Source organism: Protopterus annectens, chromosome 12.part0, assembly GCF_019279795.1.
Source record: "Protopterus annectens isolate FY-2018-M chromosome 12.part0, PAN1.0, whole genome shotgun sequence".
NCBI lineage: Eukaryota > Metazoa > Chordata > Ceratodontiformes > Protopteridae > Protopterus > Protopterus annectens.
In genome coordinates, this window is record NC_056746.1 from 1,433,362,304 (window position 1) to 1,433,387,900 (window position 25,597).

At 42.5% G+C, this 25,597-nt stretch overlaps 1 protein-coding gene across 1 annotated transcript in view; it reads left to right on the forward strand.

Annotated features, from left to right (window-relative positions):
- Positions 1-25,597, forward strand: part of LOC122816294 (bifunctional arginine demethylase and lysyl-hydroxylase JMJD6-like) — a 358,312-nt gene that overhangs the window by 88,685 nt on the left and 244,030 nt on the right. Inside the window, exon 2 of the mRNA XM_044089028.1 lies at positions 11,445-11,833. Within this exon, the coding sequence (XP_043944963.1) occupies positions 11,445-11,833 (389 nt within the window). The remainder of the gene's footprint in view (positions 1-11,444; positions 11,834-25,597) is intronic.

The following is a 25,597-nucleotide window of genomic DNA, read 5'->3' on the forward strand; positions in this document are numbered from 1 at the left end:
GGATGCTCTGTCCTTCAGCTGGAAAAACCTATCGGTCTGTGCCTTTCCCCCTCTGCGTCTACTCTGCAAACTTCTGCTAAAAGTCAAACAGGACAAGCCAACAATGATTTTAATTGCTCCAGACTGGTACCAGCTCCTGTGCAGTGTGTCACAAAAATATCTCCATGGCACCTGCCTCCACCTTCCTTGCTGTCTCAGCAGGAGAACCAAATTCTGCACCATCCACTTAAACATTAAACCTTGCAGCTCGGCTAATCACTTAAATTCACCCTTAGCATCCCTCAGCAAACCTGTGATGGATGTCATCTTAGAGGCAAGACGACCTAGTACTAGAACATCTTAGGCTGACAAATGGAAAATATTCTGTGCCTGGAACCAATCTTTAGGGATAAGCATAGAAGCGCCCAATTTACCTCAGAGTTTGCAATACTTAACTGAGATGCTTCACAATGGCCTGTCTTTTTCCCCTCTTAAAATCCACGCTTCAGCTATTTCAGCTCACTATAATACAGAGCCACCCATCTTTTCTAATCCCCTGCTCAAGCTGCATCTCAGAGGGGCAAAGAACTTGAGACTACCCTGGAGAGCTCCTACCCCTGCCTGGGACCTTAACTTTGTTTTGGAGAAACTCACTCTATCGAGCCAGCTGCTACTGCAGACTTAAAATTTATTTCTTGGAAAACATCCTTCCTTTTAGCAATCCCTTCAGCTGGAAGGTTATCTGAATTACAGGCCCTTATGGCAGTGGAGCCTTTCATCATCTTTCATGTGGACAGGGGGTATCTGAGGACCACTCCATCCTTCATGCCCAAGGTGGTTTCCACTGTGGCTGTTAATCAGTCCATTCATTTGCCAACTTTCTTTCCCAATCCACAGAACAAAGGGGAACTGATTCTGCATTCCTTGGACGTGCACAGACAACTTAGATTCTACTTGGACAGAACTAAATTTCAAAGAAAATCTGAACAATTGCTAGTAGCATTTGCTGCTGGGGCAGAGGGGAAGACTATTTCAAAACCATTTCTAAATGGATATCCCCCAGGGGTTCAGATCTCACTCCACCATGGCTGCATCTACTTCTGCAGCTTTTCTCAGAGGTGGAGCCAGGGATATTCTAGAAGTTGCTACCTGAAGTTCTGTACATACCTTTCACCAAGCAATTATCATTTTACCTATTTTCTCTAAATCCAGAGTTGGCTTTGCCACTGCTATCTTGCAAGGCCTTATAGCTGGTCCTAATGCTGTAACCATAGCTTTGGGAATCTATCCAAATGTAATGACTGCAACAGTGAAACACTAAGAACATAGTACAGTTGTTTACTCTTACCATAAATGTAGATGTTAGAGTGCATTCACTGTTTCAGTCCTGGTTACCCTCCCGCCAACCCCCTGTTTTTCTCTGACTATACCTCTACTTTCTTTTACTATGCTTAAAAGCCTTTTTGGTGTATTTGCTTTTGGTTGGAGGTATATTTTTGTGTGTTTATTTATTTGCTCCCCATTTGGGGGGCACCTGACATCTGGGGCAAGAAAAACTGATGCAGTGGCGTCGGCTGCATGTTTTATACCCTTGACGTCATGGAAGAATGGACAGCAACCAACGCAGGACCCAAGATTTTGTTAATTAGGCCGACTGAGGGCAACCTGCCAGCAGATTACCCAAATGTAATGACTGCAACAGTGAATACACTATAACATCTACATTTATGGCAAGTGTACACAACTGTACTGTCTATCCACTATTTCCGAAATTTCTACAGAAAGCTGCCACATTGAAGAGCGAAGTCATCCTCATTGCACCTTACTGGCCTTGACAGATTTGGTTCCCCTTCATTTGGCCTCCATTACTTCATCGGCCTTGGATTCTGGATCCAGTTCTAGATCTCCTGTTTCAATCAATGGGCATGATTCATCCAGACATATCAAACCTCAGGCTGGACTGCCTGGCTTCTCCAATTGCATCAATAGCCCGACAGCCTATGCTCTCTTCTCCTGTTGGACATGTAGTTTTATCTCCACATAAACCTTCAATACGTAAATTCTATTCCTGTAAATGGAAAAGATTTGTGCATTGGGCACAACAAAATTATGTTAAACCTTTTTCAACTGATGCATAACATCCTTGAATTTTTGGTCCTACTTTTTAAAGATGGAGCTACTTCTTGAACTGTTAGAAGTTCAGTTAGCAGTAATGTCAAACTTTCACATTGGATTTGAATGTTCCTTGGTAGTCTGTCATAAGTTGTGCAGAGTTTTGTTGAGGAGCACTCTACTTTTAAGACCTCCTTTTAAAGATCCTACTACCCCATGGGATCTCAATTTGGTACCGCAGGCACTTGTACATTCCCCCTTTTAAACCAGCAGGTAGGTATCACATTAAATATCTTATTTGGAATACCACTTTTTTAGTAGCCATTAAATCTGCTAGACGAATTTCATAAATTCAAGCATAGTCTTAAAACCACCGTACTTGATATTTCACAAAGCTAGAGTCGCATTAAGAACCAGTGCATACTTTCTTGCCAAGATGGTGTCAGATTCCAATATCAATCAATCCATTAATTTGGCAATTCTCTTCCCCAAAATTAGTAACGCTGGCGAATACATGTTACATTTACTGGATGTCCACAGACAATTATGTTTTTCCTGCATAGAACAAAAAACATAAGGAAAAACAGACCAGTTTCCTTTGCGGACTTGAAATTCGGAAAGCCAGTTGGCAAAATAACTTTAGTCAGATGGCTTACTGTATATCATTTAATCTGATGTTGTTAATCTTCTTCCCATTCATTACTGATGGGTTCGGTTCTGAGCCCTCGGAACCGAGTCGGCCTAATACCAAGCTCGCATACACCAAAAACTCTCGAGCTAAGCTGCTACCCATAATGCCCTTCCTGTTACCTCAGATCTCGTTTGCCGCATAGCCATACAGTATCATTTCACTGAGCTCTCCAGCTAAGGGTCATATTTTTATAAAATTTACTGTATTTTGAAATTTTTTTTCATTGGTAAATGCTCTTCCCTACTCCCTACCCTTGTGGTATCTTTGATACCATCGTTGGTATTTGTTTCTGTTTTTTTTTTTTTTTTTTTTTTTTTTTTTGCAACTGTTAGGTTGTGTATTGGGTATGTCTGATAAAAAAGGGACTTCGGGGTTCAAACATTGCACTTCCTGCAATGGCAAATTCCCAACAGCGACTTACATGATGATTGTCTATTGTCTGGGGGTTTCCCACTTGTCTATGAAACCTCCCTGCCAGATTTGTCTAAGCTTCAGTCAGCGGATGCTGAATGAAAGGAAAAACAAGCTTATCTTGAAAGGCCTACTATCTTCACCCTTCTCAGAGGCCCTTTCTGTGTCTGAGGTCTCAACACCTCCATTGAAGGACAAGAAACATCCTCATTCCGATCCCTCTTCACCGGCTGGTGATGAGGGTAAGTCCCCGCAAGCATTGGCACCATCTACGGTACCAACTATAGTAACTACTTTGGCTCCAACACTATATTGTCGGTTCAGACTGTCTCCTCGGAGCCGATAATGACTTCTACTGCAGGTATTTCTTCGGCACAGAGTCCTTTCTCAGCACAGTTAGTGCCTCTACTACCTGTCTCCGAGTTGGAATCTTTGGTGCCAACATTTCCAACACCATGGGCCAAGTACTCCCCGTCATTGGACCCTTTTCAGGCCAGGCTTATAGCCCTTTTTTGGACTGACCTGACTCCCCTTCCGGAGTGGTTGATCTCAACCAGGAGTCTGTCTGTGTTGGATGTGGTGCGCCTGCTCGATCAGCTGTTGACAGCCAGAGGGATTACAAATTTTCCAAAAACCCAACCCACTTCGGGTTTTGGGTCTATTGCCCTCATGACTCCCACTTATTCTCGTCCCTCAGATCCTTTGGATCCGATGCCCATAGTTCCGTCGTCCTAGGTGGGAACCCTTTCCTCGGTGCTGACAGTGACTCGCTCTAAAGCTTTAAGGCCCCCCTTTGGGTTTCGGTCCCTACAGAACCGTCCCTTCCTCAATCTCATGGTTGGGGGGGGGGTGGAACCCTTTGGCTCCCAGTGCCATTCCAAGTTTATCGGTTCCATCCTCTGATCCAGGGCGGCACCCGCCCCAATCTTGCTTGAGGCTCCGTCCCTGGGAGTGGGCTGCATGGAGCAGGGGTGTGACCCCAGTTCCGGGCTACTATTCGGGCAGTCCGGCTTTCCGGGCGATGGAGAGGGTGCTTGCTGCTGGAAGCTCTCCTCCTACGTTGAATCTTTCCTCTGCTTCTTCTGAGCTACAGCTACCACGGGCCACTTCCCCAGGACACTGAGAGCACAAGCCTCAGGAGCCCCCCTGTCAAGGATAATCTCACCTCGAGTCTTCAGACGCTCTCACTGAAGAACCTCTTTGGAAGAAGGCATGCAAGAGGAAACACCTTGCCTCCCTGGAGGAGTCGCTCACTGAGGATACAGATTACGATGATGGGGAAGGGTCCCCACGTTCACTCTGACAGTGTTTTCTTTGGAGACATTATGGAAATATTGAAGCAGAGGGGTGATTGGAAGCCCTCCAATCCTTCTTCTGAGGAGTCAGTCTTCCTGCAGGCTTTCCGCTCTTGGACTTCTACTTCTTGCATGACCCCACCTGCCGATGAGTTAGTCCAGCTCATCATGCAGCGTCTGTGGAAGAACCCTGATTCCATTGAGGCCATTCCCCGGAGACCGGACAAGATTCTTTCCCCACCAGAGGAACAGCCCCATTGGTCTAGAGGCTTGCCAGTAGACGCTATGGTGGTGGTGGCGGCCACAAAAAAAGGACCTTGTGGAGGAAAGTCCTATTGTCCACCCATCCAACAGAGAGTCCTGGGCGGTAGACAAATTAGCGAAGCGAGTCTCTGCTTCAGCGACCTTTGCAGTCAGGTCTCTGAATTACTTGGCACATTTTATAAGGATCCAAAGGGATCTCATCTTGGAACTTCCAAAGGGATCTCATCTTGGAACTTTCTGGAACCCTCGTAGACCAAGTTTCTGACTGGGCACATGACAAAGTTGCTTCTCAGCTTGCAACCCTGGAGTCTTTCTCCAACTCGTCCATGAGGTTGCTGTCCCAAGCAACCGAAGGGGAGGTTAGAGCTGTGGGTGCAGGTGTAGTTATGAGACGCCATGCCTGGATGTGCATTTGTGAACTCGCGGAATCCTTCATCTTCCTTCTTGAAAGCCCCTATCGAACCGTCCACTTTGTTCTGTTATAAAGTGAAGGACACACTGGCCAGGTGCGAACAAGATGGAAAGACCTTGTCTGCCACTGGCTTACGTTTTTCCAAACCTCAGCGCACTTTCTCCAGGAACTAGAGGAGTGGAAAGATATGGCACAGAAATCTTAAGGCCCTTTCCGCAGTGCACGTGGTGAGTATTCCCCCAGAGGCAGAGGGGGTTCCAATGGTGGAAGATGCCCCTTTAGGGGCAGAGGGGGTCCCTGAAACCAAGACTCTAGGGATTCTTTCTCTGGATGATCTTATCAGTACTCCTGAAGCACTGCCCGATTGCTTTCCTCTGGAAGCAGTCTGGGCTCATATTTCTCTGCACCAAACTGCCTGGCAGTCTTTTTTACAAACGATCGGTGGGTGCAGAGAATATTTTCCAGAGGCTATTACATCCCTCTAATATCTTGCCCAAGACCTTCAAAATGCCTTCCTGATGTTCCACCCAGTCAGAGGGAAAGGGCTGTTTCAGAGATGAGAACTCTGTCAAAAATGAGTCATCAAACCAGTTCCCCCAGACCAGTGTGATCTGGTTTCTACTCTGGATTCTTTTTGGTGCCAAAAAAGACCGGGGACTGGAGACCCATTTTGGATCTCGGCCAACTAAACAAATCAGTGGTTGAAACCAAATTCCACATGGTCACGATACACTCCATTCTCCCGTTTTCTTCGGGAGGGTGTTTGGATGTGCTCGATAGACCTCTGGGATGCGTATTACCACGTCAAAGTGGACAAGCACTCCAGGAGTCGGTTTCGCTTCCGGCTGGGAGCCAGTCATTACCAATTCAGAGCCCTGCCATTCAGTCTCTTGATGGTCCCCAGAGTGTTCGCGAAATGCCTAGCAGTGGTAACAGCTCATCTAAGACTTAAGGGATTCCAGGTGTTTCCATATTTAGATAATTGGCTCCTCTCCGCCCCCACCAAGCGCGTACTGATCATGGCCCTCCGCTACCCACTCGTACTGGCGAAGTTTCTAGGCATCGCAGTCCACTGGGAAAAATCCAATCTTCATCCTACCCAGCAGTTGGAATTTGTTGGAGCAGTATTCAATACTCAAACAAGCCAGGTCTCTCTTCCACCTCACAGGCTTCAGAGGTTAAGATTACAAGTACAAGTGATATAAGTGTCAGCAAGGGGAGTTCTACAGGCTCTGGGGTCTATGGTGGCAGCCATCCCGATTTGTTCCTCTGGCAAGATTGCATGTGAGACTGTTACAATGGCTCCTAATGTCCCAGTGTGTGTCCCAATCTTCATCCTCTAAACTCACAGATCCTCATCACCAATTCCTGCAAGCAAAATTTCTTTGGTGGATGAGGGCAGGTGAAAGTCTTTGGTGTCACCCCTTCCAGACCCCTCAACCCAACATCACGGTGACCACGGACGCTGCCCTGATGGGGTGGACGGGGGCCATTTTCAGGGAAAGACCGTCCAAGGTACATGGTCCAGTTTGGAGGCCAACTTGCATATCAACGTTCTGGAGTTGAGAGCGGTGTTGTTGGCATTGCAGGCACTTCATCAGCTCCTTCCATCGGGAATGATTGCAATTCAGTCAGACAATGTCTGTAGTTAAGTGCGTAAACAAGGAGGGACCAAATTCTACCCAGTGTGTTGAGAGGCCATGAGAATTTGGCATTGGGCGATAGCTTCCAACTGCTTTCTTATAGCAACGGGAGCTCCAATGTGATTGCGGACAGACTGAGCAAATGCATCCTCCTTCCACACGAGTTGTCTCTCAACCTGTACTTGACGGCAGACATTTTCAGCCGTTGGGGCCAGCATTGCTGCGATCTTTTTGCTTCCTCTTCAAACAACAAATGCAGCAGCTTCTTTGCCCTCTTTTCCCAGACGGGGAGTCACCGAGAGATGCCTTGACTCAAAATTGGCCTGCAGGTCTATCCTCCAATAAATTTGATACCCCTATTTTTAAAGAAAGCAATTCGGTTGAGATACAAAGTGATCCTTATTGCCCCCTTTTGGCCCCTGCAAGTATGGTTCCCCTTCCTCCGGCCTCACCTATTACAACCTCCATGGATCCTGAGCACTCGGGACCTAATCTTTCACCCCCAAGGGTTGACTCCCCGAAATCTGTCCACCCTCAAGCTGACAGCTTGGTTTCTCCACTTCCGTTAGTTGCCAGGCAGAAAACCCTTTCCTCACCTGTTTAAGATATTATTCTGGCCTCCCATAAACCATCTAATAGGAAACTCTACAGAGAAGTGGAAAAGGTTCACTACCTGGTCTAATAATCAGATTCTAGATCCGTTTTCAACTCCTGCAGCTGTTCTACTTCAATACCTTTTGTAGTTGTTTGACAATGGTGCGTCAGCTTCTACTATTTGAGTCCACTTAGCAGCTATCTCCAATTTTCATAACTGTTCAGATGGCGTTCCTCTCATCTCCACCCACCTTTGCAAGACCTTTCTCAAAGGAGTTTTCTATAGTAGACCCCCAATCAGGCAGCCTGTAGAGACATGGAATCTCTCTCTCTACCTCCTTTTGAGCCTGCTGTGACATGTAACCTTAAATTCCTTTCATGAAAATCTGTTTTTGGTAGCGGTCACATCAGCTAGACAGATATCAGAATTACAAGCCTTATGCATAGAGTCTGTATCTAATCTTCCATAAAGACAGAGTATCTCTTCATACTAATGCATCTTTTCTCCCCAAAGTGGCGTCTGACTTCTCTGTTAACCAGTTCATTGAGCTCCCTATGTTTTTTTTCCAAACTATTCCAGTAAGGGAAAATACTGTCTGCATTCATTGGATGTACATAGACAACTACGTTTTTACTTGGACAGGACTAAATCTTTCTGCAGGTCGGATCAACTTTTTATCTCCCTTTCTGACCCAGAAATGGGATGTGCCGTATCAAAATGGCTCAGAGATTGTATTACTTTTTCATACTCCCTGGCAAATTAATCTAAACCTGTTAATATTAAAGCTCATTCAACAAGAACCATGGCAACTTATGTTGCTTTTCACTCCAGTGCTTCTATGGACGACATTTGCGCAGCAGCCATTTGGGCTAAACCCCATACTTTCATCAAACGTTACGAATTGGATTTAGTCTCCAGGGGAAGAACAGCATTCGGCTCAGTGGTTCTCAGGAATATTCTTCCATAAGAGCCACCCAGGTTTTTAAGTAGCTTAGGATTCTGTCCCATCAGCGATGAATGGGAAGATTAACATCAGATAAAGAAATAGTCTTACCATAACGTTACATCTGTGCTGTTGATCTTCAGTCATCACACACTCCCTCCATCCCCCGCCAAAGGCTCCTGGTGGATCTTCTGGGTCCTTGTGTTGTTTCAGGGTTTCTGCGCAGAAATGGCCCTTGCTTTTCCTCTATATGTTGAATGCAAACTCGATCTAATGTAACTGGGAGAAGGGCCTTGTGGGGTTGCAGCTGAGCTCGAGAGTTTTTGGTGTACGCGAGCTTGGTATTAGACACTCTGTTCCGAGGGCATGGAACCGAACCCATTAGTGATGACTGGAAGATGATGAACAAGACAGATGGAACATTTATGGTAAGACATAACTTCTTTTTTATATATAAAAATTGGATGTTAGCTTACCGCAACCAATAAGAACTCATTCAACTACGTCCATGGCAACGTCTTAACTTTTTCTTTCCAAAGATGTCCTTGAATGACACAAGCGCAGCAGCTACTTGGGCTACTCAACATACCTTTGTCAGTCATTACAAATTGGATCTGTTCTCCAGCAGTAGAGCATCATTTGGTTCAGCTGTGCTCAGGAACATCCTTCCTCGAGTCCACACAAGATTTTAGGTAGCTGGGGGCTCTGTCCCATCAGTTGAGGATAGAATGAAAATTCACATCATCAGATGAAGCTACGTACTTAGCATAACATTCCATCTCTGTTGACCATTTTCATTCTTCCTCAACTCCCATCATTTGCAGACATCTGGAAGAATGAGTTCAGGGGACATCACTGTCTTTGTATTTAACTCCAGATATAGTCTTTTTATGTATTGCCTGCATGTGTTTGTTCGCATCCTTTATCTCTGCATAGTAAATATTTCTTTTTTGCAAAAATCAGCAAACAAGGTCTGCGGTAACTTGCTGTTGGTGCATTATGGGTAAGGGAGAAGCTCGAGAGTTTTTGATTGCCATGAGCTTTAGCAATGGCTGAGTTGGATGCGAGGGATCTGATCCGAACCCATCAGTTGAGAGAGAATAAAAATAGAAAACACTGGTGGAACGTTATGGTAAGTGCATAACTTTGTTTTACTTGCAGTGCAGTTCAGATTAGCATTTAATATTGAGATATTCTTGCTGTTAGCTGGGAAAGTTGCTACATTTCATTCTCTCCTGCTGTTGCAGAGGAACTTCTTGGACCTTAGATTACTGCCAATGTATTACAGTCGTGCTTGAGAACTAAGTATTGTTCAGACATTATAGTAACAAACAAGTATCACAAATAAATTAGTTAAAATACAATATAGAAAAATCTAAACTTTTAGAAAAATGAAAATGAATTGTATGTTTGAAAATATTTATTTTATTTTCTTTGCAGTTTGTTTGCCAGGATAGTCCATTGGGTCATGAGGAGCCGGTTTTTAGTGGAGTCCTGGGGAGAAAAGCTCCAGAAAAATACAAAATGCAGATTTATAACATGAGTGAGTTGGAAGAAATACAAAGTACACAAAGTAAAATAGACTTTAAAAGGAACAAATTGGTACAGTGCAAAGCAGAAATTTCTTCAAACAGTCAAGTTCTTAGATGTTGTCTAAGTTAAAACAATTTATAACTTAATTGCTAATTCCTGCAGCACATAAAAGTGAGGCTGCTGGTGGTACGGATGAGAGGTAGGAGTGAATTCCACTGACATGCAAGAGAGAAGGACATTAAATGTTTGCCTGCTGGGTAGACAGGTTTATATAGTTCAACTAGATTTTGGGAATTAAATATGAGAAGTCTATCAGGTCGATGCATTTTAAAGGAGGAAGGCAAGGGGGGAGAGAGAGAGGGGCTAAAAATAAGTTTGGGTACTTGGACAAGTTGAGTGTAGATGGGGAAATTGGGCAGCTCAAGCCAATTCAGTTGATGTAGGGCAATGCAATGGTGAGATGTGGATCCGTGGCCTGCTGCAAATTTTGATATTTTGTTGTAGCAAGAGGAGAGTTTTGTTTTGAGGGAAGATTGTAGGTTAGTGAGGATAGAGGCAACATGTAGGAAGGATGGGATAAGATATGTGTTGGCTAGGATGAGCCTGGTGGAGGGAGAGATGTAATGATTGTGGCGGTAAAGCATGCCAATTTTCTTGTGTGTTTTTAATATTTACTTGTAAGTGGTCATCAAACTTTAGCTGATCGTCAATGAGGACTCCTAGTAGTTTAGCATAGGGAACATAGCATAGGGAAAATAGTAAATTAAACAGATACAAACACTATTGCAGGAATAAGTACATATAAGTATGCCATCCATGTGACCTGTCATGGTTCTACTGGTTTTATTGTATTGTTTTTTGGTTGCTTTATGCTCAACTGTACATGTAGTTTAAGCAGATCTAGGGGACCTGCTATATGAACACTTTCAGTAGCTTTAATTTTTGTTTATACTCCTTCCTGTGCATGAGTCCTACTGCCTGTTAATTCCCTTTGAGATGTGCGTTGAGCATTTAGATGTATTTTTTTCTAACATAACCGTCCCATTTTCCTGTATATGCTAAGTGATACCTATAGAATTGGCATACAATGTGCATTTTTTTCAGGCCATCACTCTTGAGTGATGTAAGCTTGCAAATACTTTGCCCATTTGAGGCATACCCTTCAGTTAACTGCTTGGTCTCCATGAGGAGCTTGATTGGAGTGTGCATTCCGAGGTGTGCTCTTCTTCTTCTCCTCCTCCTCCTCCATGTTACTTTAAAAGCCTGCACCACTGGTAGTAAGTACGGTTGGAAATCTCAACTACCTAAACAGAAGTCTGTACATTGTCATGGAATTAGCTTTACTGAGAATAAGAAGAGTATTGTGCAAAACTAACTGGTCTTTGAAATTACCAATTGGCAGAAATACCTAATCTGTAAGTACTACTTTTTAAAGATATGTTGCATTTTTTTTATTACTGTCCTTTCTTATGAAATGGATTTTGTAGTTGACTTCAGGTTACTTGCAGATAAGACACGAGAATGATGCTAGAATGTCACTGATGTGACTTTTTTTAAACTTTGTAGGACAATGTAGAGAGAGTTGAGGCGTGTGACATCTCAGTGGAAGACTTCATAGAGAAGTATGAGAAGCCCTACAAGCCTGTGGTGCTGATAAATTTGCAAGTGGGTTGGGCTGCAAATGAGAAATGGACATTAGATCGTTTAAAGCGTAAATACAGAAATCAGAAATTTAAATGTGGAGAAGATAATGATGGCTATTCTGTGAAGATGAAAATGAAATATTATATTGAATATATAGAAACCACACGAGATGACAGCCCTTTGTACATCTTTGACAGCAGTTTTGGGGAACATCCCAAACGAAAGAAACTTTTGGAGGATTATGAAGTACCAAAGTTCTTCAGAGATGATTTGTTTCATTTTGCAGGCGAGAAACGCAGACCACCTTACAGGTTGACTTTCTTATGTATGATAGCTTTGTTCTGATTTTAATTGGCTTAAGTTTTATTTAAAAAAAAATTAACAGAAATGCATTATGTTTACAGAGTGGGTGTATAGTACTATGACTAGAAGCTATTTTAAAATTGTGCTATAGCTGTATTTGTATAATACATATGTAAATATTGATTTTGCATTATCCCATTCATTGACTTCAACTTGTGGGAATGTTTGCTGTTAGGCAGATCTGTCTTATCGGCTCAAAAATGTTAAGCTACTTCCCTTTTCCTGTAATGCAGCTGTCTTCTCCTGTAGTTTTTGGATCTCGGTCACCACCTAAGCAACTAGACATAACCCTCCAAGCTCTTAAGCACTTCATTTCATACAACGTTGGAGCAGTGTTTTTTTTTTTTCACATTTTGTGTTACTTTTTTTTTTTAATTGCCTTGTTAATATTTTTTATTATCCTCCCCTCCTCGACTGGGTGAGTTGGGCCTTGTCATGCTTTTTGTTGACTCTGTTTTTCCTTTATACAGTTGTTGCTGTCATTTAGGAAGTAAAATTATACTATTTGATTTGAAACTTTTTTTTTTTTTTCTTTCTTGGAATGAGCAATGGATAAGACAGCAAGCTTCAGGAAGTGTGGCCATTGTGGCCACAAGATCCATCCACATTTTACTCATGAATTGTGAATGGGGCAGAAGCACTTAATTAACTCTTGTGACGTATTTAAAGCCTTCAGGCCATACTGTTTGCAAAAACATAAAAACAAAGCAATATTGAAAGGAGTTTTGCTTTCTTTATGGTATGCAAGGAATAGAAAGGATAAAGAAAGAGGACAGGATGGTTGGGTGATGGCCTGCCAGTCTTGTTTTCCCTCTTTTAAAGATTCCGAGACTTGACTCCAGTACAGGTGGCTCTTATTCCAAATACTTTGGCTCCACCAACTTTGCCTACATTGGTCCTGTCTGTTCGAGACCATTATGATCCTGTTCTCCCAGAAAGTCTGCCAGTAGTCTCTTTCCAAGAGAGAGACTTTGCCAAATATCTTAGGCCACACCCTCCTTTCACCTTCTTCCTTTGGTCTACCATATCTGTCAAGTGTTTTTGACATTGACTGGGATTGCATGATGAGGGTCTTCATCAAGTCCCAGACTAATGTGGGTGTCATCCCATCCCTGTCATGGCTTGGATTGGGTTGTTCCTAGGACTTCCAAGCATGACAGTTTTTTGCCAGCCAGGTCTTTTGGTCTGAGCTGTTGGCTATCCTGGTGTGTCCTGTTTCAGTACTGGTTGGTTAATATCCATTGGCACCAATCCCCCAGAATCTGTCACCCTCTGCTCTGGTTCTGTTGTGTTGCTGACCCCTTGAATCAAAGTTTTCTGCTCCATCCTTTGTGCTGACACATTCTGTGCCATTCTCAATGTCAGGGTCTTCAGTGTTTGATGTATTGGCACTGATGTATGTATAGGAGCTTTTCAGACTTTTGGCTTTGACTGTCTGCTTGTGCTGTTGATGTCCACTTGGCTGGGTGGGAGATCGTACCAGTAATGGTTGTCCACAGTGCCATCAGATTCTACTTTGTTTTTTTTAAGAAGATTATTGCCCATCCATCAGAACAGATAAGAGGTGTTGCAAAGGTTTTTGTACTCCACCTCAACACCATTCAGTCTGTGGCCTTGATTCCTCACCCTTGGCCCCAAGGGGAGAGCAGATTTGAATGTTTCAAATCCTCTGTTTGTCAGGGACCTTAAGGCACTTTGGAAGCTTTGGAAGGCTACTCTTCTGAGCTTTCCAAAGAGCACACGTGCAAGAGAAGGCACTTGGATTCCTTCAGAGTCTGTTAACACTTGCAGACATTGAGGGGGAAAGTTCCCCACAGTCCTGTCTTGACGACACCAGGTTTTATGATATGTTAATGTGCCAGAAGGGTACTGGGTCCACCAATTCCTCTCTTCTCTGGTAATAAGGTACTCTGTGAGGCATTTGGTTCTTTTCTACTTGCTGGATTGTACCTCCTGCTGATCATATAATGGAGGTAGACATGGAGAGTGCATGGTGGGAATGGTTTGCAGTTGAATGTATACCCAGAAAGCCTAATAAGATTTTGTGATCTACTAATGATGAACCTCAGTGGAGCATAGGCCGTTTGGTAGGTTCTATTACAGTGGCAGCAACCACCAAATAATACTTTCTGGTGAGTGGCAGTATGCCTAACAAGGATTCCACCTCTGAGTCCAGGTTGATGGACCTGACAACACTGGGAAGTGGTGTTTACTCCTTGAGCACTTCTCTGTTCTGCCCAATAGACTACCTAATGTAAATGACAAAGTTCCAAAGAAATCTAGCAGGACATTCTCTAGACTCTTTGCGAAACTGTGCTTCTCTGATGGTCGTAAACCTGGTTTGACAACTGCTGTGCTTACCATTTCTAATATCTTCATGAAGTTGCCTCGTACTGTTGCTTGATGGATCAGTTAAGGCAGTGATTGTGCAGGTATAACCATGAGACACAATGCCTGCTTTCATCTGTGCAACTTCACGGACAACTTTGTTTTCCTTTAACACCCCTTATGATTGGTCTTCCCTTTTTGGACTGATGGTTGAATAGAAGCTTTTGAAAAGTGATCAGGAAGGAAAAACACTCTGGATTAAGAGTGCACTTTGAAGCCCCTTAAAGTTCCTTTTCTGCGAACTGAAGTGTCTGTTTTAAAAAGTCACAGACCTTTCTCTTTTGCCTCCTTTTCCAAGAAGGGAAACTATGCTAGAGGGGGTCCCCTTAAGCGCTGCCATCACAGGGGTACAGGAGGTGTACAAAATCAGGGATTCTGAGACCCTTACTGTAGGAGTGAATCTAAGCATTCCTGAAGGCATGGCCTTAACTGCTCCTGTCTGGAGGCATTAGGAGTTCTACTGTCCTTTTCACCTGGTTTCATAGATGGCCATCACACAGAACAATGGGTGAGGAGCATAATATCCAGAGGCTGAATAATCTCATGAGATTTCCAAAACTTTTGTCCCTGACCTTTCCAGATGTACTGTCAGATGAATGACATTGCTCAGTTTCTCAGCTGCTTCAAACAAGCCTTTCAAGAGGTCCCACCAAACCAGAAAGAGTTTGGAGTATTCTGTAGATGTACTTATTTTATTGACATTTGTTGACTGGAAAATCCACTGGGTCCAGAACCTATTTTCAATGGAGGCTTGGGAAGAAAAGCTCCAATTACACATCAAAAAGTATACAAGACACAATTATACAGCTGCATTCAAAGTTCCAATGTGACATGTGTGTTTTGTTGTTTTTACAGTTCTGTGGCCTATGAGATTTTCCAAAGATTAATAGTGTACACATCCACAAAGTATTTAAGACAATATTATATATACAGGAACATATAAAGTTTCAATACAAATACATCAAGAAAGTTTCTTTACAGTTTTGTGGCCTAGGTGATTTTCTAAAGATTAAAGATATGGTGTGCAAAGATTTTCATAACTTATTTAGGTTTGGTATTGAGCATATTTTATTTATACAAATTATGGTGCATGTCAGCATAATGGCCCTTTAAGGCAAGATAATGAAATTGAGTAAAATCCATAATTAAGATCATATTCACAGGGAAACATTTTATTGACATTGATAGGAGACATACTATTTTCTTGTGATGGACATAGCTTAAGGTGGTCTACACTTTTGAAAGCAGGGGCATAATTTATTAAGAAAATGTTTTGATGTGAATTTAAAGTTTAATAGTGGGAGGTAGGGTGTTCCAAGCATAGAAATAGTGTGTGCATACAGGTTTTGTCCTGCCCTTTTTATTGGATTTGGAAACTTAGGAGGAGTTTCTTAGTAAATGGAAGGTTTCTAGAGGGGGGGGGGGTGAAGGATGGAAAGGAGAGAAGGGGTAGTTATCTTTGTTGTATATTAGTTTTATGAGCTAATGTTAGTTGGGTGTAGTGAAGGAAATTGGGGGGGGGGGGATTCAAGCCAGTTAAATTCCTTAATGGCTAGACAATGGTGAGTTTTATATGGTAGTGCAGTGGCAAATTTTGCTATTTTATGGTAGCATTATCATAGATGTCCTTCAAGGATGCATCTGCAGTCCTTACATATGGGTTGTCCTGCCTCAGGCAGCCCTTCGGTCGGCCGGATTCCAAAGTCTGGGTCCGGCATCGGCTGATGTCGCCCTTTTCCCCGACGTCAGAGCACCTGGGGTATAAAAACGTCAGCCAACGCCATCTTCCTCGGTCTTTCTTGCGAACTGCTTCTGCTTCGGGCGCCGCGCGGCAAGTGCCGGTCGGCCAGCTCCTGTGATTTCAGCTACCGAAGTCTTCAAAAAAGCTAAGTACCCCGTTGGGGACTCTTTCTTGCCTCAGCCGATGTCAGATCAAACGGTTAAAGTTAATAATTGTTTATCTTGTGGGAAACAAATACCTCATAAGGATTTCCATTCTTACTGCTTACCTTGCCTAGGCCCAGACCACGACGTCTCGGCCTGTTCTGCCTGTGCTTCTTTCAATAGATGCACTCTTAGGCGTCGGGCAGAGTTTGCAGAGGAGTTTTTTTGGGAAAGTTTCAGTTATATCATGCCGTCGGAGCTTCCGACAGCCCGTTTGCCCAAAAAACGTAAGGATAAGGACCAACACACGCGGTCCGTGGTTTCGGCCGACTCTGCGCCTAGGCCTACTGCGAGTGTTTCGGTCTCTACTGAAGCTGAATCTCTACCGCTTCAGACCGACGACACCGCACAACCAGTAAATTCGGTACTGGAGGCCATCGCTGAGTCTGTCATAGAATTTCGTACTGAAACCGCCGCTCAGGAAATATCTGACACCATTTCTCTTGGTAAAACTACTCCAGCACGTGGGGCAGCCAGGCCTCCTGTATCCATGTCCATTAAGGCCTTTACTCGGGCTAAAGTTGCTAAACAGCCAAAATCTCTCCCTCCCAAGGCTATACCTCAGGGATCCACTACCGGTTCACAAATTTTAAGTTTGGCTGAAGATCTTATTACCCTAATAAGGGGCTCTCAACCACATCCAGACAGGGGCTCTCAACCACCTCCAGGCAAAAGGCGCAGGGTTGAGCAGACAGATCCCCAGTCTTCTGATGAGGCCCCAGATGACTCTGTCCTTTCAGACTACATGGAGGAGGCCCTTCCGGCCGACTAGGATTCTGATGCAGAGGAATCTATTCCCTCAGCATCCCCCCCTGAAGAGTTTTCCTTTGGGGAGACCCTTCACTCCATGAGAGAGCATTTTAAATGGCAAGGCCAGGAATTCTCTGATTCCAGGAAGAGGTTACGGACCTTTTTACATTTACCTCAGCATAGACCTTTGGCTATTCCTCCAGTTTTGAAGGTTATAGAGGATGTGTATTCTGAGTCTAGTATTTCTCCTGACTCCCTTCCTCCGGCACCTGTCAAACCTGACAGGTACTACAGGGTCCCGGACTCGCATCTATACCTTTACAAGGGCCACTCTGCTGACCCTGAAACTATTTCTCAGGGCCCTAAAGGGTTACTACCACCACTGCCAAAAACCCACTTCCTTCTGAAAGGGAATCCAGGGCTTTAGAGAGATGGGGTAAAAAAGTGTATACTTCACACTTTATATGAGAGCATTAAATTGTCAGTTCCATATGATACAGTATCAAGAGTATCTGTTAGATGAATTGCATAATAAACTAACCTCGCCTGAACCCCTAGACCGCAAGGCGCTTCTGGTGCATAACTCCCAGCAGGTTAGCAACCATTTCTTACAGTGTGGTTATGATGCATTAGAAGCTTCATGTAGGTCAGCAATGACAGGTGCAGTCATACGTAGACATGCTTGGCTGAAGGAACAAACTGCCAGATCATGTTAAAGCAAAGCTTCTGGATGCACCTCTGGAAAAACAAGTTATTTGGTTCCACGGCTCAAGAGGTCTTAAAGAAATTTGAGGAAAAGGCTAAGTCAGTACAAACAGTAAAAGATTTTTCTCCAGGTCCAACCACCAAGATTCAGCAGAAATTGGCCTTCTAAGAATTGGTCCTTTCCAGACACAGACAGATTTCAAAGAGGCAAAAACAGGCGTGCCAGAGGTAGGGGGCAAGCCCGAGGCTCCTACAGAGCACGTCAATGGCAGCCTCCTAACCAGAGAGGTAGTGCAGGACCTACAACTACTGCACAAGGACAGACTCAATGACTTGACTTTGACTCCGCCAACCAGGGCTCAATTGGAAGCACCTTTGGGCGCACCTTTGGGTGGAAAGCTATCTTTATTCTCAGAAAATTGGCACAGTATTACAAAGGACAAATGGATACTGCAAATAATAGACAAAGGATACAGATTCCATTTTCATACATTACCAAAATGACAAGGCATGCCAAACCTGCCACCAAATCAAAGGGCAGAGGCTTTCAAGCAAATTTCCAAATTACTTCAAATGAAGGCAATAGAGAAGGTTCCTTACACAGAACAAGGCCAAGGATTTTATTCCAGACTATTCCTTGTTCCAAGAAAAGAAAAGCAATGGAGGCCTATCCTGGACTTGTCCGCACTGAATACTTATCTCATCGTGCCAAAATTCAAAATGCTGACCTTACAGCAACTCCTTCCCATGCTGGGCAAGGGGTCCTTGCTGGTAACTCTAGACCTCAAGGAGGCATGAGGCATACCTGCATGTCCCTATCAGACAAAGTTGCAGAAGACACCTCAGATTTCTTGCAGGTTCAGAGAATTATCAATTCTCAGCATTGCCCTTTGGCTTATCTACTGCGCCCAGAGTATTCACGAAATGCCTGGCATCAGTTATTGCACATTGCAGACTTCAGGGGATTCAAATATACCCATACCTGGACGACTGCCTTATACAAGCGGACAGCCAACAGACATTGGTAAAACACTTGGACTATGCCATCCGCCTACTACAGGCCTTGGGATACACAGTCAACATTCAGAAATCAAGACTAGTTCCATCCCAAAGAATTATTTTTCTGGGTGCAAAGCTGGATACAAACACCCAAATGGCCTTTCTCACAGAAGAAAAACAAGAACAATTACCGGATTACTTCAGAAATCTGACAGCACAAACCCAGCTGACTGCAAGAAAAATCCTGCAGGCCCTGGGTTACATGGCATCTTGCATTCTTCTGATTCCACAAGCAAGGCTGCATATGAGGAAACTACAAGGTACCTAAGGAGTTTTATGGTCTCAACACAGTCACAGCCTAGAAACTTTGCTCCCCCTCATTCCATGCCTTCAAAAGGAATTTATGTGGTGGGCACAAGCAAGCCAGTCAAACATGGGCCTGCCTTTCAGCAAGCCACATATCAGCCAAACCATTACTACAGACGCCTCAGACCATGGATGGGGAGCACACATGAAGGACAGATGTGTTCAAGGGCAATGGACACACAAGGAATTGCACCTTCACATCAACCAAAAGGAAATGCTGGCAGTGATACATTCAGTCGAGGCCTTCGAACATTTCCTGCATCAAGGTCACCTGCTAATAGACAGACAATACCACAGTTATGTGGTACATAAACAAGCAAGGAGGTACCCATTCCTACCCTCTTTGCAGGCTGGCAATGAATCTTTGTGAACTTTCCCTAAAACTCAATATAGAGTTGCATTCCCAGTTCGTACCAGGAAAGGACAATGTACTGGCGGACAGCCTAAGCAGAAACACCATGGATCCACACGAATGGATGTTGCATCCAGACATTTTTCTTCGGATAGTGCAATTATGGGGAAGGCCGGACATGGATCGTTTTGCCTCCCCCAACAATCATCACCTGAAGAAATTCTGCACAAGGACATACCATCCTCAAGCATGGAGAGTGGACGCCATCTCCTTCAGCTGGAATGCTCTTAACAGTCTATGCATTCCCACCACTTCCGCTAATGACCAAGGTCTTACTGAAGATCAGGGCAGAGCAACCAAAAGTGATTCTAATAGCGCCGGACTGGCCAAGACAACACTGGTACCCACTGTTAAAGAGCATGACACGCACAAAACCGTGGCCTCTACCACAATGGCCACTCCTTCTGACACAGCACAATTACAAAACTCTGCACTCCAGCCTAAAAACCTTGCAGCTGACAGCCTGGAAAATACCTTGACTCCTTGCCAGGAAAAACTATCCAAGAGGGTAAGGGATATCATCATGGAAGCTCGGCGGCCTTCCACAAGAAAGGCATATTCAGCAAAATGGAAAAGATTTCGAACCTGGAGCACCACAAAGGGTCAGGATCCGACAGTGATGAGCATTCCACATATCCTCGAATACTTGGCTGAAATGCTCCATAACGGCCTTTCTTATTCATCCATAAAAAATTCATGCTTCAGCTATTTCAGCAGAGTACAACACTGAACCACCTGTATTTTCTCATCCTCTGCTAAGGCAGTTCCTAAGAGGGATAAAAACATCAACCCCCCCCCCCCCAAGGAAACCACCAGTGCCTTCATGGGACCTTAACTTCATGCTGGAAAAATTAACTCTACCTCCCTTTGAACCAGCAGCATCTTCAGAATTACAATTCCTGTCTTGGAAGAATGCCTTCCTTCTGGCCATAACCTCAGCAAGAAGAGTATCTGAGTTACAGGCCCTCATGGCAGCACAACCATTCCTAATTTTCCATCAAGATAGAGTCTCTTTGAGGACAAATCCTTCGTTCATGCCAAAGGTGGTATCCAGGGTATCGCTGAACCAAGCTATCCACCTGCCTACTTTCTTTCCAAATCCACAAAATAAAGGAGAGAAACTTCTGCACACCCTGGACATTCACAGACAGTTGCGCTGCTACTTGGACAGAACTAAGTATTACAGAAAAACTGACCAACTGTTTGTAGCATATGATACTGGTGTACAAGGAAAAGCAATTTCCAAACGAACAATTTCAAAATGGATAAGAAACTGCATTCAATTCTGCTACTCTTTTCATGGAAAAGCTGTGCCAACTAGCATCAGACCTCATTCCACCAGAGCAACAGCCACCTCCATATCCTTTTTAAGAGGGGTGGCTACAAAGGACATTTTAGAAGCTGCTACATGGAGCTCTGTGCATACATTTTCCAAACATTACAATTTGCCTTTATATTCCAGATCCAGAGCAGGCTTTGCTACTGCAGTCCTGCAGGGCATGATAGGTACACCATCCTTTTCTTAGCTTGGCTATGGTATTCTACCCATATGTAAGGACTGCAGATGCATCCTTGAAGGACATAGTACAGTTTTGTACCTACCATAAATGTAGATGTCCGATAGGTATGCATCTGCAGTCAGGTTTACCCTCCCTCCTACCCCTCTGTGGTAACCTTTGGGTTCCTATCCCTCTTTTTTAGCTAGCTGGGGTTATCTTTTATGGTGTATTTGTTTTTGATTGCTGTGCATGTTTGGAATTTATTCTTTTCTCCAAAATATAGCCTTATTTAGAGGGCACCTGGCATCTGGGGCAAGAAAAACTGAGGAAGATGGCGTCTGCTGACGTTTTTATACCCCAGGCGCTCTGACGTTGGGGAAAAGGGCGAAATCAGCCGACGCCGGACCCAGACTTTGGAATCCGGCCGACCGAAGGGCTGCCTGAGGCAGGACAACCCATATGTAAGGACTGCAGATGCATACCTATCGGACATCTACATTTATGGTAGGTACAAAACTGTACTTTTGTTGCTTAGGGGTGTGTGTACATAAGTGAAAATGGAGGAACTGTGTAGAAGGGATGGAAGGAGGAGGGTGTTTGCCAGCTTTATTTTTGTAAGTTTGTCCTTGTACGACTTCCTTCTATAGAGTTTGCCTAGTTTGAAGTGTTTTTTTTTTATTGTTTAGAATATGTTGCTCATAAGATAATTTGTCATAGATAGTGACGCCTAGTAATTTTGCTGACCATTTCAATTTTTGTCCTGTTTGAGAGAAAATTTTATAAAGCCATATAGAGATGGTTTAGATGAGAAAAGTAGTAGCTTTGAATTTTTAGGATTTAGACGTTGTGCGTTATTTAGCCAAGTTTTTGTTTCACTGTAAAAATAACCCAAAAAGGAAAAATACTACTAGGAATGATGAAAAATACACTTTAATCTCCACAGGTTAAGCATTTTCGACCTCCCTAAAAGGCTTAGTTTATAGATAGGGCCTTACTTAAACTAGTTCAAGTGAGTGCTTCATTTATTAAGGAATCTTATGATTTTTTTTGTTGAAATAAAGGACAAGGTAGTAGGGTTGAATGGGTTTATTGGTGACTTTTGCTGTGAAATCATTATATACTTGTATCTCGCATGAGTTTGGTATGGAATGGGTGGGTTACATGTTACTTCACAGTAAAAAATGTAAATTCATGCTAGAAAGTACTGAACACATTTTCACCAATTTTGTTTTTTACTTTTGAAGGGGAAATATCTACAAACCAGGGAGGTAGCAATGGGTGCCCGAATGGTACCCAGTTATGCCAATTTGGTTATGACTTATTGGGAGACTCAGATTTTGGGCCACCTTTCAGGTTTCATGAATGTGAGTAATCATTTTTATTGACCATTTGTTTTTTGTTTGGAGAGGGGATGTGGATAGTTTGAAAATTTTCATCAGTGTTTTGAATGGTGGTACTGATTTTCTGATTTTTTTCTTATGTTAGTGAGGACACCAGGGTTGCCATTTTTGGACTTGGAAGTTTTTAAACAGGCTGATACTTTCAAGTTGGATTCCATTATTAGTTATAAGAGTGTGGCCAGTAATAGTTTGCTGCTTTTATTCAAGTATGCATTCCACCTGCATGAAAGACAACATTGTTAAAGAACAACTAGTTAAGCTGAAAAGGTTGACCACAAATAATACTTCTTCGATGGGTTTGTAGAGGAACTATTTATTTATTTTACATTTGTTAACCGGGCTAGTCTGGCTGGATACATGTCCATTTTCAGCAGAGGCCCGAGGAGAAAAGCTCCACTATCATACTATAACTTTACAGTTTAAAAAAAATCACTAATCAAAAACAATCAAACAATGACAAAAAAGCAAAGTACAATTGAATATACAGTATTACTGGGCTAGTCTGGCTGGATACATGTCTATTTTCTGTAGAGGGCTGAGGAGGAAAGCTCCACTATCATACTATAAACTTTACAGTTTAAAAATCACTAATCAAAAAACAATCAAACATTGAGAAAAAACAAGATACAATTTAATATACAGTGTTAACTATGAAATCAGGTAGTGTAACAGTTAACAGTCGGGATTGGAGCATGGGCATAGCCAGTGATTTTGTAAATGATTTCTAATCTGTTTTTTGAAAAGGTGACATGAGCCCAGGGAGGTCAGTTCTGTGGGAAGTTTATTCCAATATGATCCGACAGTGTTTGCAAATAAGGAGTCACCTGCTTTATTATGAGATTTGAGAGTAGTTACTAGAAGCTTGTTGGCTGAGCGAAGTGAAGTAAGATTTTTATACGGTGTGATGAGGTTGTTCAGTATGGGTGTGTTGGAGGGGTAATGTAGAATTTTAAAAGTGATGACTAATTGCTGTAGGAGTATTAGGTTTGGAAGTTCTAGCCAGTTGAGTTTCTTTAAGTTAAGACAGTGATGAGTACGGAATGGAGAGCCAGTGGCAAATCTGGCAATACTATGATAATAAATAAATAAATAAAACTACATTTTAGGTTTAGACATGGACTTATCCTCCTAGGGTGATCAGAGATGTATTACAGCAGGAAATCATGTCCGATGGTAATTTTAGTAACCAAAAAGACTGGTCAACCTGTATGCCTAGTATTTACCACTGATAGTGGAGGTATTAAAAACATTAACAGTTGGAGAATTTTAGGGGCCAATAGGAATTTGTCGTCAGTTTTGGGTTCAGAACCTCATTTTATTAACATAAGGGCAAAAAATTTTTAATGATTTATTGGAAAAAGTAGATCATAATCTGGAGAAAGGGGCGAGTCCAGAGGTACTTTAAGCGCCTCAGTTGTAGTTTTTCTAAATACATTAAAGAGGGTCTTTTTTTTTGAGGTTAGTGATAGAATTTGGCCGGTGCCTGTTTTTTTTTACTTGTAGTCCCACCGTTGTGATTTATTTAGCTAAGTGTGCATTATGCACCGTGTTTTACATAGGTAAAACTAAAAGGTAGTTGAAAACCAGGATGTACGAACATTATTATGCCCTTAAGAATAATGTTGATGATGCTTTGGTTAGACATAGTATGTCTTTTATGTGAAAAACTAAGTTTTATTTTGCTGTTGTGGATCGTATTTCCACCCATTTTAATGGGGGCAGGGAAGCAGAGTTGAATTTATAGACAACTCTGGTGGCAAGTATTGCATAATACTTGCAATGCAACAGGTTTAAACGCAGTCAGTTATAAAGTAGTTTTACAAAGGAAGTGCATTTATGATGTGTAAATAAATATATTTGTGAAGTATTACTATACGTGTGTATATATATATATATATGTGTGTGTATATATATATATATATATATATATATATATATATATATATATATATATTTTTATAAGATTTTTATGTAAAGTGAACATTTTTTTAAACCAGGATTTGACAGTAATAGTTTTTTTATTGGAGTATTTAATTGATTGGTTGGCACTTAATTAGAAGGTATTAAAATGGGTTTGGTGTGTGACTTTTTGTTATGAAGAAGGCCTTTTAGTAAGCTTGAAAGCGCTTAACCTGTGAAGAGAAGTGTTTTTTCTCTTCATTCCTAGTGTTATTTTTCTTTTTGGGTGATTTTTACAGTGTTTTATTTTGTTACACTCCTTTGAGGCTGGTTGTTAATAGTAGTTGTTTTTCATGTTTCTATGTTAAGGCAGTTTGTGTTATTTTTTGGCGGTCAGAGAAGTTGTTGGAAGAGGATATAATAGAAACATCTGGATATTGGATGATTGAACTTTGATAAGTGAAGATCATTTATGAGCACATTAAATAGCAAAGGTCCCAGAATCTACCTGTGTGGGATACCTGTTTTATTGACTATATATCCAGACTGTTTATTTTGCCATTTAACTGATTGTTGTCAAGATAGAGAACCACGTAAGGGATTGTTGAGAGCATCCTAGAGCTGTAAGTCTTTGAATTAGTTTAGCATAGCATGTGATACTGGATTGAATGCTTTGGTTAAGTCTGGAAGTACTGATGTTTGTAGACCAGTGTCCAAAGCCTTGTTCACAGCATCAGTAAAGGACATAAGAGCTGTTAAGAGTGCACCTGTGTGCAAATAAAAACATGTTTGGTAGGGGCAAAGAGATTATCACAGAGATGTTTTAGTAACTGACTTTGTATACATTTTTCTGAAAATTTAGATAATGGAGAGAGGATGGAGAAGGGGTGATAGTTGTCATTTGTGGTTCTGCTTGTGTGCAGAGGGGTTACAATGGACTTTCCAGATTTCTGGGATTATGGACTCAGATCTGTTAATTTGAATAGTGACAGGGTAATCTATTGCTTTTGCACAGAGTTTCATATATTCGAAGTGGAGGCTATCGGTAGATAAGGAGCAAAGTTTCAGTTTATTTAGTAACTTGAGTGCAGGAGAGGTGGGCACCGGTTTTAGGGTGAAAATTGGTGTCATTGTAGTCTTAATATTTCATTATGGTGTGAGGGGTGTGAGTTGGAATCCTTAGGAGTCGAGTTTGTGGTGGTTGTACTTTTGTTTTTTTGTTTTTTTTTCGGTGGTGGGTAGGGATTTAACAAGGTTAGCAATGGTATTTATGAAATGAGAGTTGATGTGCGCTACTTGTTGAGGGTCTTTTTCTGGAGAAGGGGATGGGTTTTGTGGAATTCCAAAATT